General features: G+C 44.1%; 1 protein-coding gene across 2 annotated transcripts in view; it reads right to left on the bottom strand.

Annotated features, from left to right (window-relative positions):
* LOC126278373 (cadherin-23-like) overlaps positions 1–14,205 on the bottom strand; it is a 520,639-nt gene that overhangs the window by 161,102 nt on the left and 345,332 nt on the right. For both annotated transcript variants that reach the window (XM_049978447.1, XM_049978446.1), the window contains exon 17: positions 2,439–2,574. In XM_049978447.1, the coding sequence (XP_049834404.1) occupies positions 2,439–2,574 (136 nt within the window). The remainder of the gene's footprint in view (positions 1–2,438; positions 2,575–14,205) is intronic.

The following is a 14,205-nucleotide window of genomic DNA, read 5'->3' as shown; positions in this document are numbered from 1 at the left end:
TGTCCCATTTATATAAATCAGTGTCCACTGGCAGCTAAAGTCTTTAATTCATCTATGTTTTGACACCAGTATCAGTTTATGATGCCTCCAGGTACAATTAAAAATTATAGACACTCTGGCAGGCAGTTGAATGATAAGTTTCGCAATAAAAATAAGTTCTATGGACTCGTATAAAAATTTTCTGCAACATAAATTTTCACAGCTTCATAAGTTTGCAGCCATGATTTCGCCGATGCTAGGACCGACGTATTTTTGTGAGCGAGCTTTTACCGCAATGAACGGAACGAAATCTACCCAAAGAAGCTCTCTGTCAGACTTCCCTATATAAGCATCTCTTCGAATCAACACTACTGCATATACTACGCAGCGGGCACAGAAGCATATAAGAGAAATAGCATTGAGCACGAGGAATGAACCGAACGAGGTTGCACCGTTGTAAACAAACTGGCCTTGTATTTAGGAAAAAAAGACGATCCTAACATCCATCTAGGACACCTGAATGAACTTAAGCAAATAACGATTTGGTTCATAATTCATTTGTAGCAATTAAAATGGAAGTATGTGAAGATGGGATGCAAGAAAGCAACGGAACAAAGTGGGTAAGAGTAGTGCCTTCTACATGCTGCACGTAAGAAATGATTATGCAGTAGATTCTTCATTGAAAAATCACATTCGTATGTTGGTTGTTTACGAAAGCGTATTGTGCCTCGTGTCGTGTTGGAAAAATGTGTATCAGCACGTGTAGGGATTCGACAGCGGCAGGTTTGTGACAAATTGCGACTGTCGTTTCTATTCTTGCAGTACTGCAGCTCAAGCTGGCCAGGACAGCAGGATTATCAGGCAAATATGAAACAGAATATTTCAGAAGGGCCACATTCAACACTATTCAGGATCTTAGAGGCCCAGCGCGACTGGAAAACTGTGGCCTGGCCAGATGAGTCCCGATTTCAGTTACATGATGGTAGGGTTGCCTTTGCAAGCTGGTGGTTGCTCCACAACATTGAGGGCTGAGTGTACATGGAATGGACTGGGTCCTCTGGTCCAACTGAATCCATCGTTGACAGGAAACATTTATGTTCGGCTTCTTTGAGAGCAATCGGCCATTCATGGACTTCATATTCCTAAAAATTTTTTTTACAGATGACATGACAATGCGCCATGTCAAAGGGCCACAACTGTTTTCGATTGGTTTGAAGAACATTCTGGACTATTCGAGCGATTGATGACTTGACTACCCAGATTGCCCAACATGAATCCCATCGAACCTTTATGGGACATAATCAAGACCGTCTCTAATGACCTCGACGTCGGCGGGACGTTAAACTCAGTCTTCCTTCCTTCGTAGCTAAACTTCGGCCATTTGTTCATTGTTGACAGCCACGCGCTTGTTGGTACAAAAATTTTCTGTAGTATGTTACATTTACATAATACGCAAGTACAGCACTGCAGTCAGAGAACGAACGACATACCAGGGTCTCATAAACGTGTCACGACCTCCGTTTTGAACAAGTGACACCGCTTGAGCAGTGGAATGGCACAGCACACGGCAGTCCATCCCTGTTAACTATTACAGAAGGAATGAATATGTTCCAGCGACAAGTTAGCGAAATTACACCAGTTATAACTGTAGTATCATTGCCACAGGTACTAAGTACAACGCTGCGCCAACACAAGGTTGGCAGCCCGTCGTCTGCCGAGCACAGCGCACTCTAGCGGGCTGTGCAGCTCGACGGAACTGGAGTGTGCCTCGTTCACTTCTTAGCTAGATTTAAACCTAGGCAGAGGCAATTTCATAATCGGCCCTCAGTCAGTTCTGTTTGCATTGATTCTCTGAGGAGGGCCCATCAGGCTTAGTCCCTGAGAATATGTTGTGTTATTTATAGCCGTAGCTGCAGTCCTACAGACTACTGAAGATAAGTAATTTTCACTGTACTATGTGTTTCTTGAATAGTAATCTTTCTCTCTAACAGTGTGCTGTACCGCATATTATTGCAACCCGGTCTCCTTCAGCTCCTATCAACTCGGCCTCCTACTTATTTGCATTTAATAACGAGCTGAAAGCACCCACGCTTTTTGTGCCTCTAAACAGTAGGACACAATAAAAACTTAATAGAGCAGTGAGTAACAGTGTTATTTTAATACTTACATTAAGCTGACATGCAGTCATGTCTCTGACACGTGTCTGACAAATTCCAACGATCGGAAACCTCTTCCACAGGCCAATTCGGAATTAATTAATTCCAAATAGCGTGTCAACACAGTAAGTGATTCAACATCTTCCCTCACATTTTTGCTGCGTCAGCGTCTCACCCACCTTCTACTGAGCCAGAGCTCTCGAAACGATGTTATATTAAACGAGGACACTTAATATTTGTTTCCGCAAGTGTCGTAGTTTCACTTGGGAACTGTCTTAGCCCAATTTAGACTAGTTAACTCACCTGTTATGTCAGCATCGGTTGCGATGATCTGCAAGATTTGTGTGCCGTCATCGGTGCGTTCTGGGATGGACACAGCCGTATCGAAGTCTTCGAACACCGGTCCATTGTCATTGATGTCGATTACAGAAATTGATATCTGCAAACAAAACCACAGAGCCGTTTTTAAAACGCTGTGTACAACATGAATAGTGCAAACGAAAATAAAGTTGTACACCTAGTGCTGCCACATCCTAACTGAAGAATCTGAGATATGTCGTGAGTAGAATGAAATAACAACTTTATTTCATGTTCCTCTTGTTCATAGTCTGAACATGTCCAGACGAACGTTTCTTCTGGGTCGCATACGCTTTACTTCCTTCTTCTGCTTTTTGAAACAGGCACATTCCCCTCTTAGTCGTACAGCGATAGTGGAGTTGATTACCTAATAACTTGTTTATGAATAACATTTGTGCTTTGTTAATAGGACAGGTCAACATTTTGAAACAGGCTTATAGGATAAAAAGAATATAAGCTAAAAAAAATCAGACCTGCCTAAATGAAATATAATTTACAGTAATAATGACCCTAGAATACAAATCACTATGATTAAAAATCACAAGTGGTTGGTACTAATAAATATTACTTAATTATTTAAAACATTAGTTATTGTATTTTGCTCTGAAATCAATCGTTCAAAGAAGTAATGAATACCCATTTTCAGACACTTGTTTACAATCGTCTTCAAGTGATATAATTTTGAAACTGAATTTCACAACTGTAGTTCCTCGGATGCCACAGAAAATCGATTCCTTTCTTTATGTATCAAAAATAACGCAGTTTGTTTTATTTTTATCTCAGCCATTCTCAAAACAAGTGCGTAACTGTTGTAATTTATCCGAAACTTTTCATTTCCTTTTGTCTCTCCTCGCCACTTTTCAACATGAGAAGTGATCTATGTTATTGCTTGTCAATATATTAACAATAAAATAAAACTGTGTACAGAAAACGAATTGCTTCTATGTTTACTCAAAGCTACCAAAGCAAAGACCCACTTACGTTGCTGAACCATGGCAGTCTATAGTTGGACATTCATGATCGTTTGCCTTATACTCTGCGATCACAGTCTAGGCTCACAAACCACAGTAACATTATTTACGCGAATCGCACGACCTGTGTATAGACTTCTAGCACAGTGGAAACCAAACGTGAGCGTAGCTCGGGGCACACCGTTGTGTTCGTAAGATCGCGCCCGAGTGTAGCTCGAGCCTCGACTTCCGCGACGTGCGAGCCACCTGTCTCTCGACAACCGGACGCATTTTGTATAAGAACAATGTTCGGACGTCTAGCTATCCGTCCCTTGACAGAAGCTGGCTTCTGTTGTCAGTTTCTAGAATTATTTCGAAAGAAACTTTAGCGAATATAACAGCTGCGAATGGCTGAGCTAATATCTACATCTACATTTACATCTACACTCTGCAAACCACCGTGAGGTGCATATCACAGGATACGTCCCATTGTACCAGTTATTAGGCGTTTTTCCCGTTTCACTCACGTACGGAGCAGGGAAGAATGATTGTTAGAATGCCTCTGTGCGTGTAGCAATTATTCTAATCATATCCTGACGATCCCTATGTGAACGACACGTAGGTGAAAATACTGATTCAGTTGTAAATTACACTACTGGCTATTAAAATTGCTACACCAAGAAGAAATGCATATGATAAACGGGTATTCATTGGACAAATATTTTATACTAGAACTGACATGTGATTACGCAATCTGGGTGCATAGATCCTGAGAAATCAGTACTCAGAACATCCACCTCTGGCCGTAATAACGGCCTTGGTACGCCTGGGCATAGAGTCAAACAGACCTTGGATGGCGTGTACAGGTACAGTTGTCCATGCAGCTTCAACACGATACCACAGTTCATCAAGAGTAGTGACTGGCATATTGTGACGAGCCAGTTGCTCGGCCACCATTGACCAGACGTTTTCAATTGGTGCGAGATCTGGGGAATGTGCAGTCGAACATTTTCAGTATGCAGAAAGGCCCGTACAGGACCTGCAACATGCGGTCATGCATTATCCTGCTGAAATGTAGGGTTTCGAAGGGATCGAATGAAGGGTAGAGCCACGGGTCGTAACACATCTGAAATGTAACGTCCACTGTTCAAAGTGCCGTCAATGCAAACAAGAGGAGACCGAGACGTGGGACCCCAAACCATCACGCCGGGTGATAGGCCAGTATGGCGATGACGAATACACGCTTCCAATGTGCGGTCACCGCGATGTCTCCAAACACGGATAGGACCATCATGATGCTGTAAACAGAACCTGGACTCATCCAAAAAATGACGTTTTGCCATTTGTGCACCCAGGTTCGTCGTTAAGTACACCATCACAGGCGCTCCTGTCTGTGATGCAGCGTCAAGGGTATCCGCAGACATGTCTCCGAGCTGATAGTCCATGCTGCTGCAAACGTCGTCAGACTGTTCGTGCAGATGGTTGTTCTCTTGCAAACGTCCCCAACTGTTGACCCAGGGTTGCGACATGGCTGCACGATCCGTTTCAGCCATGCGGATAAGATGCCTGTCATCTCGACTGGTAGTGACACGAAGCCTTTGTGATCCAACACGGAGTTCCGTATTACCCTCCTGAACCCATCGATTCCATATTCTGCTAACAGTCATTGGGTCTCGACCAACGCGAGCAGCAATGTCGCGATACGATAAACCACAATCGCGATAGGCTACAATCCGATCTTCATCAAAGTCGGAAACGTAATGGTACGCATTTCTCCTATTCAACATCTTAGGTCATAAGTCCCCTAGAACTTAGAACTACTAAAATCTAACTAACCTAAGGACAGCACACACACCCATGCCCGAGGCAGGAGTCGAACCTGCGACCGTAGCAGTCCCGCGGTTCCAGACTGCAGCGCCAGAACCACACGGCCACCGCGTCCGGCGTAATTTACGACTGAAGCGGTATTTTCAACCTCTGATATAATGCTCAGTAGCGAATGTTCTGCCAACAGGATTGTTTGATACGTAGGGGACTGTAGAATATTCCTTGAGTCATCATTTAAAACCGGTTCTTGAAACTTCGTTGAGAGACTTTCTCGGGATAGTTTACGTCTATCTTCAAGTGTCTCCCAATTCAATTCCTCTAGTATCTCTGTGGCACTCTCCCTCACATTATAGAAACCTGTGACTACTCGTGCTGCTCTTGTCTGTATTCGTTCAATATCCCCTGCTAATCCTATTTGGATCCCACACACCCATACACTTGAGCTCTATTATGGAAGAGGTCTCGCCAGTGGTTTGTAAACAATCTCCTTTGTAGACTGATGGTACACAATGTGATCAAAAGTATCCGGACACCACCAAAACCATACGTTTTTTTTATTTTAGGTGTATTGAACTGCCACCTACAGCCACGTACTCCATATCTGCGACTTCACTGGTAATTAGAGATTGTGAGAGAACAGAATGGGGCGCTCTGCGGAACTCAAGGACTTCGTACGTGGTCAGGTGATTGTGTGTCACTTGTGTCGTACGTGTGTACGCGAGATTTCCACATTCCTAAACATCCCTAGGTCCACTGTTCCCGATGTGATAGTGAAGTGGAAACGTGAACGGACACGTAAAGCACAAAAGCGTACGGGCCGACCTGGTCTGATGACTGACAGAGACCGTCTACAGTTGAAGAGGCTCGTAATGTGTAATAGGCAGACATCTATCCACACCATCACACAGGAATTCCAAAATTCATCAGGGTCCACTGCAAGTACTATGTCAGTTAGGCGGGAGGTGAGAAAACTTGGATTTCATGGTCGAGCAGCTGCTCATAAGCCACACGTGCCTTGCTTGGTGTAAGGAGCCTAAACATTGGACGATTGAACAGTCGAAAACCGTTGTGCGGAGTGACGAATCACGGTACACAATGTGGCGATCCGATGGCAAGGTCTGGGTATGGCGAATGCCCAGTGAACGTCAACTGCCAGAGTGTGTAGTGGCAACACTAAAATTCGGAGGCGGTCCTGTTACAGTGTGGTCGTATTTCCAGGGAGGGGGCTTTCGTCCCTTGTTGTTTTACGTGGCACAATCACAGAACAGGCCTACATTGGTGTTTTAAGCACCTTCTTGCTTCTCATTGTTGAAGAACAATTCGGGGATAGCGACAGCATCTTTCTACACGATCGTGCGCCTGTTCATAATGCACGGCCGGTGGCGAAGTGGTTACACGGCAGTAACATCCCTGTAATGGACTGGCCTGCACAGAATCCTGCCCTGAATCCAATAGAACATCTTTGGGATGTTTTGGAACGCCGACTTCGTGCCGCAGGCCAGGGTGGCAGAGCGGTTCTAGGCGCTACAGTCTGGAACCGCGCGACCGCTACGCCTCGGGCATGGACGTGTGTGATGTCCCTAGGTTAGTTAGGTTTAAGAAGTTCTAAGTTCTAGGGGACTGATGGCCATAGATGTTAAGTCCCACAGTGCTCAGAGCCATTTTTTTGAATCATTTGACTTCGCACCACGCCTCACCGACCGACATCGATACGTCTCCTCAGTGCAGCAATCCGTGAAGAATGGGCTGCCATTCACCAAGAAACCTTCCAGCACGTGATTGAACTTATGCCTGTGAGAGATGAAGCTGTCATCAAGGCTAAGGTGGGCCGACAGCATATTTAATTCCAGCATTACCGATGGAGGACGCCGCGAACTTCTGATTTTCAGCCAGGTGTCCGGATACTTCCGTTCACATAGTCTACTTCCTCAGTATTCTTCATCCGCGACTGAGCCCCTGTGATCACTTCATTCAATATCCGTACAAAGTGTTACACCCAGGAATAGTATGAGTAGACGGATTCCAGCAATTACTCATTGATATTATGTCGCAGCTCGTAGTCTAATGGCTAGCGTTCCTGCCTCTGGATTACGGTGTCCCGTGTTCCATTCCTGATCGGGTCGGGGATTTTCTGCGCCCAGAGACTAGGTGTTTGTATTGTCCTCATTTCACTAACATTCCGAAAAGTGGCGACAATGGACAGCGAAAATGGTAGAAATGGCTCTAAGCTCTATGGGGCTTTAAATTTGAGGTCACCAGTCCTCTAGACTTAGAACTACTTAAACCTAACTAACCTAAGGACATCACATACATCCATGCCTGAGGCAAGATTCGAACCTGCGACCGTAGCAGCAGCGCGGTTCCGGACTAAAGCGCCTAGAACCGCTCGGCCACAGCAGCCGACGACAGTGAAAAGAGTGGGAATTTGTACGGGCGCTGAAAACCACGCAGTTGAGCGCCCCACAAATCAAATATCATCATCATTGAAATTATAGTCATAGGGCACTACGTTTGTGATCTTGTTGACGTATTTGCCTGCATGTACTAGTTAGGCTTCGCAGTTAGTCGTGTGAGCAAGAAATTTTGGAATCGCAAGGATAGGAAATTGCTCAACTCAACCGCACTTTTACTTTGGGAGGATAATTATAATTTCCGTCATCATTATTTTACAATTAGTACTCTACAAAGGACTAAAGTAAACATGAAAAATAAATCTTGAATCTTGGTCTTTTTTCAGTACGTATTACTCTTGATGACAGATGAGTTGCATATTCAGCAACACTTTAAATAACGGCAGAAATGGCCGGATTTCTAGGCTTAATGTTCTTCTACATGGCCAGTCTTCCGCAAAAAACGTGCTGGTAATTGTAATAGTTTCATAGAAGTTAAATGTTGCTTATTTACTCACTTTTACTGTTATACTTGACGTATCGTAAGTTAGTTGTATTCTCATCTGTAGTACTGCACTGTCTGTGCCGCTAGGGCGAAAGTACTTTGCAACACCGTATCTTTCGTGCAAGGCTGGTTGTAAGCGAGGGCGCCCATACGCGGGAGCAAGAGTGTTAAGAAATGGGATCAAAACATAATCACCTCTGCTACATGCAGAAGTCCGATGGTTACCTCGAAGTAAAGTGCTACCGCGAATGTCTGAACTTAGGGGCGCGGTACGCACATTTTTCACTACTGAGGGGCGCAAGTATGCGGGTTTATTTTCAGATGATAAATGAGTATAAAAGCTGGAATATCTTTCCGATATTACCGTACACTTAAATGAACTACACAGAAAAATACAAGGTAGAAATGAAAATCTTCTGACTAGTATGGAAAATATTCAAGGATTTATTAATAAGTTGAATTTCTGGATAAAGATGATTGAAAATGGATCCTGTGAGATGTCTCCAACTATATGACTACCTAATGACGTTAATGAGGTGTTGGTGGATTTAATCGAAGAACATTTAGTACTCTTAGAGCAGAATTTAAAAAAAAAAAAAACATTTCGGGGAGAGTGTTGAAGAATTTGACAAGGTTCGTAATCAATTGGTGGATTTGAAACTTCTTATGAATAATTTAGATTTAGGCTTACGGAACGAAGTGACAGATTTGAAAAAACAGAAACCGAAATCAACATTTTTCGAAATGCCTTTGCATCCACTTTTGTTTTCAATAAGCAATGAATACCCAGCTATCTCCGAGATGGCAGTTAACATGTCATTGCCATTTTTTTTTACCAATTACCAATCACACATATTTGTGTAGACTGGCCATCTCGACGTTGACTGAAATTACAACACCAAAGAACGAGAGATCAGAATCCGTCGATGAAGAAGTGAGCCTTGCTACGCAACGATTCTGACACAAATCCGCAGCCTGTGTGCAGCTAAGCAGGCACAAGTATCTCGCTGAAGGTAAGAGTAGAGTTATTTACTTTAAAATGCGTATGAAAATGTCTAATTGCTATTGTGAATTAAAGTTAATAAGGTAGTAATAAATGCATGAGTCTATTCCTGTTTTATAATAGTAACAATAATACTTTTTTTTTGAGTCATCAGTCTTCTGACTGGTTTGACGCGGCCTGTCAGGAACTGCTCTCTTGCGCCAACCTCGTCATTCAGAGTAGCACGTGCAACTTACGTCCTCAATTACTTGCGGTATGTATTCCAATCTGTGTCTCGCTCTACAGTTTTCACCCTCTTCAGCTCCCTCTACTACCATGGAAATTATTGCCTGATGTCTTAATAGATATGCTATCATTCTGTCTCTCCCAATTATCGGTGTTTTCCACATATTCCTTTTTACTCCGATTCTGCGTGAACCTCCTCATTCCTTATCAGTTCACCTAATTTACAACATTTGTCTGTAGCATCTCATCTCAAATGCTTCGATGCTCTTCTGTTCTGGTTTCCCCACAGTCCGTGTTTCATTACCATAAAATGCTGTGTTCCAAACGCACATTCCCAGAAATTTCTTCCTCAAATGAAGGCCCATGTTTGATACTGTAGATTTCTATGCCGTTTCTGCCAGTGCTAGTCTGCTTTTTATGTCCTCCTTGCTCAGTCCGTCATTGGTTATTTTGCTGCCTAGGTAGTACAATTCCTTGACTTTACCTACTTTGTGACCGTCAATCATGATGTTAAGTTTCTCACTGTTCTCATGTCTGCTACTTCTCTTTACTTCCGTTTTTCTTTGATTTTCTCTCTATCCATATTCTGCACGCATTACTCTTCATTCCATTCAGCAGATCATATACACTCCTGGAAATTGAAATAAGAACACCGTGAATTCATTGTCCCAGGAAGCGGAAACTTTATTGACACATTCCTGGGGTCAGATACATCACATGATCACACTGACAGAACCACAGGCACATAGACGCAGGCAACAGAGCATGCACAATGTCGGCACTAGTACAGTGTATATCCACCTTCCGCAGCAATGCAGGCTGCTATTCTCCCATGGAGATGATCGTAGAGATGCTGGATGTAGTCCTGTGGAACGGCTTGCCATGCCATTTCCACCTGGCGCCTCAGTTGGACCAGCATTCGTGCTGGACGTGCAGACCGCGTGAGACGACGCTTCATCCAGTCCCAAACATGCTCAATGGGGGACAGATCCGGAGATCTAGCTGGCCAGGGTAGTTGACTTACACCTTCTAGAGCACGTTGGGTGGCACGGGATACATGCGGACATGCATTGTCCTGGTGGAACAACAAGTTCCCTTGCCGGTCTAGGAATGGTAGAACGATGGGTTCGATGAGGGTTTGGATGTACCGTGCACTATTCAGTGTCCCCTCGACGATCACCAGAGGTGTACGGCCAGTGTAGGAGATCGCTCCCCACACCATGATGCCGGGTGTTGGCCCTGTGTACCTTGGTCGTATGCAGTCCTGATTGTGGCGCTCACCTGCACGGCGCCAAACACGCATACGACCATCATTGGCACCAAGGCAGAAGCGACTCTCATCGCTGAAGACGACACGTCTCCATTCGTCCCTCCATTCTCGCCTGTCGCGACACCACTGGAGGCGGGCTGCACGATGTTGGGGCGTGAGCGGAAGACGGCCTAACGGTGTGCGGGACCGTAACCCAGCTTCATGGAAACGGTTGCGAATGGTCCTCGCCGATACCCCAGGAGCAACAGTATCCCTAATTTGCTGGGAAGTGGCGGTGCGGTCCCCTACGGCACTGCGTAGGATCCTACGGTCTTGGCGTGCATCCGTGCGTCGCTGCGGTCCGGTCCCAGGTCGACGGGCACGTGCACCTTCCGCCGACCACTGGCGACAACATAGATGTACTGTGGAGACCTCATGCCCCACGTGTTGAGCAATTCGGCGGTACGTCCACCCGGCCTCCCGCATGCCCACTATACGCCCTCGCTCAAAGTCCGCCAACTGCACATACGGTTCACGTCCAAGCTGTCGCGGCATGCTACCAGTGTTAAAGATTGCGATGGAGCTCCGTATGCCACGGCAAACTTGCTGACACTGACGGCGGCGGTGCACAAATGCTGCGCAGCTAGCGCCATTCGACGGCCAACACTGCGGTTCCTGGTGTGTCCGCTGTGCCGTGCGTGTGATCATTGCTTGTACAGCCCTCTCGCAGTGTCCGGAGCAAGTATGGTGGGTCTGACACACCGGTGTCAATGTGTTCTTTTTTCCATTTCCAGGAGTGTAGTTCTTCTTCACTTTCGCTGAGGATAGAAATGTCATCACCGAATCGTATCATTGATATCCTTTCACCTTGTATTTTTATTCCGCTCCTGATCCTTTCTTTCATTTAAATTATTGCTCTTCGATTGTACAGATTGAACAGTAGGAGCGAAAGACTACATCCCTATATTACACCGTTTTTAATCCGAGCCTTTCGTTCTTGGTCTTCCACACTTATTATTCTCTCTTGGCTCTTGTACATGTTGCATATTACACGTCTCTTCCTGTAGCTATACCTATTTTCCTCAAATTTCGAACATCTTGCACCATTGTACATGGTCGAACGCTTTTTCCAGGTCGACAAATCCTATGAACGTGTCTTGATTTTTCTTTAGTCTTCTTCCATTACTAACCGCAACGTCAGAATTGCCTCTCTGGTGCCTTTGCCTTTCCTTAAATTCAAACTGATCGTCGTCTAACACATCCTCAATTTTCTTTACCGTTCTTCTGTATATTATTCTTGTCAGCAACTTGGATGTATCAGTTGTTAAGCTGACTGTGCGATAATTCTCGCTCTTTTCAGCTCTTACAGTAATCAGAATTGTGTGGATGATATTTTTCCGAAAATCAGATGGTATGTCGCCAGGCTCATACATTCTACACGCCAACGTGAATAGTCGTTTTGTTGCTACATCCCCATACGATTTTAGAAATTCTGGTGGAATGTTATCTATCCCTTTCTGCCTTATTTGATCTTAGGTCTTCCAAAGCTCTTTTAATTTCTGATTCTAATACTGGACCCCCTATCTCTTCCCTATCGACACCTGTTCCTTCTTCTGTCACAGCAGGCAAATTGTCTCCCTCATAGTGGCCATCACAGCACTCTTTCCATCTATCCAATGTCTGCTCTGCGTTTAACAGTGGTATTGCCATTGCACTCTTAATGTTACCACCCTTGCTCTTGGTTTCACTGATGGTTACTTTGACTTTGCTGTATAATGAGTCAGTCTTTCCGACAATTATTCTTTTTTCGGTTTTTTCACATATTTCATGCAGCCATTTCGTCTTAACTTCCCTGCTTTTCCTAATTATTTCATTCGTCAACGACTTTTATTTATGTATGACTGAATTTCCATGAGCATTTTTATAGTACCTTCTTTCACCGATCAACTGAGGTATTTCTTCTGTTATTCATAGTTTCTTCGCAGGTATCTTCTTTGTTTCTACGTTATTCTTTCGAACTTCCCTGGTTGCCCTTTTTAGAGATGTCCGTTCCTCTTCAACTGTACTGCCTTACTGAGCTTTTCCTTATTTCGATATCTATAGCCTTAGAGAACTTCAAGCGTACGTCGTCATTCCTTAATACTTCCGTATTTCCACTACTTTGCGTAGTGAGTCTTCCTTGCTAATCTCTTAAGCTTCAGCCCACTCTCCATCACAACTACATTGTGATCTGAGTCTATATCTGCTCCTGGGCACGACTTACAATCCAGTATCTGATTTCGGGGTCTCCGCCTATGATGTAATCTAACTTCAATCTTCCCTTATCTCCTGACCTTTTCCAAGTATCCCTCCTCATCCTATGATTTTGGAGCAAAGTATTCGCTATGAGTAGTTGAAGTTCGTTACAAAACTCATTTAGTCTTTCTCCTGTCTCTTTCCTAGTACCAAGCCCACATTCTCCTAACCCTTTCTTCTGCCCCTTCTTCTACAACATTCCAGCCCCTCATGACTACTATATTTTCATCTTCTGTACTGTGTTACCTTTTCAGTACCCTCATATACTTTCTCTATCTCTTCATCTTTAGCTTGTAACGTCGTCATGTATACTTGAACTGTTGTTGTCGATGTTGGTTTGCTGTCGATTCTGATGAGAACAACACTATCACTCAACTGTTCACAGTAACAAACTCTCTGCCCTACCTTCCTATTCGTAACGAAGTCTACTCCCGTTATATAATTTTGTGCTGCTGTTGATATTATTATATACTCTTCTGACCAGAAATCCTTGTGTTCCTTCCATTTCACTTCATTGACCCGTACTACATCTAGATTGAACCTTTATATTTCCCTTTTCAGATTTCCTATCTCCCCTACCACGTTCACGATTCTCACATTCTACGCTACGACCCATAGAACATTGTTCTTTCGTTGGGTATTTAATCTTTTCCTCATAGTTATTTACCCATTGGCAGTCCTTTCCCAGAGATCAGATTGGGGGACTATTCCAGAATCTTTTGCCAGTGGATAGGTCGTCAAGAATCTTTTCAATTACAGACCACATGCTCTTTGGATACATATTATATGTCTTTAATGCAGTGGTTTCTATTGCCTTCTGCTTTATCATGCCGTTGATCATTGCCGATTCTTCCTCCTTTAGGGACACTGTCCCACCCCGAGGGCAAGAGAGTGCCCTAAACCTCTGTACTCTACTCCGCCCTCTTACATTACATAACTATGTAACAATTTGTAGTTATATTTGGATTCTCACAGTTCTGAGGGGAAAGATACGAGGGCTATCCACAAAGTACATTACGTTTTGGAATTAAAAATAAATAAAGTATTGGAAATTTCTTTATTGTATACAGATGAAAGCCACACTTAAATACTACTTTTCTACATGGTTGCCATTTAAATTAAGGCCCTTATCGTAGCGATGGACGAGCTTGGAAATTCCTTCGTCGTAAAATTCGGCCGCCTGCGCCTTCGACCACGTGGTTACCTCTTCTTGAAGCTGTGCGTCGTCATCAAAACGCTGCATAGCCATCCACTTCTTCATTGCTGGGA

The sequence above is a fragment of the Schistocerca gregaria genome, chromosome 6 (assembly GCF_023897955.1).
Source record: "Schistocerca gregaria isolate iqSchGreg1 chromosome 6, iqSchGreg1.2, whole genome shotgun sequence".
Lineage (NCBI taxonomy): Eukaryota > Metazoa > Arthropoda > Insecta > Orthoptera > Acrididae > Schistocerca > Schistocerca gregaria.
Note: the sequence above shows the minus strand (reverse complement) of the source record. Positions and strands in the feature narration are given on the sequence as shown.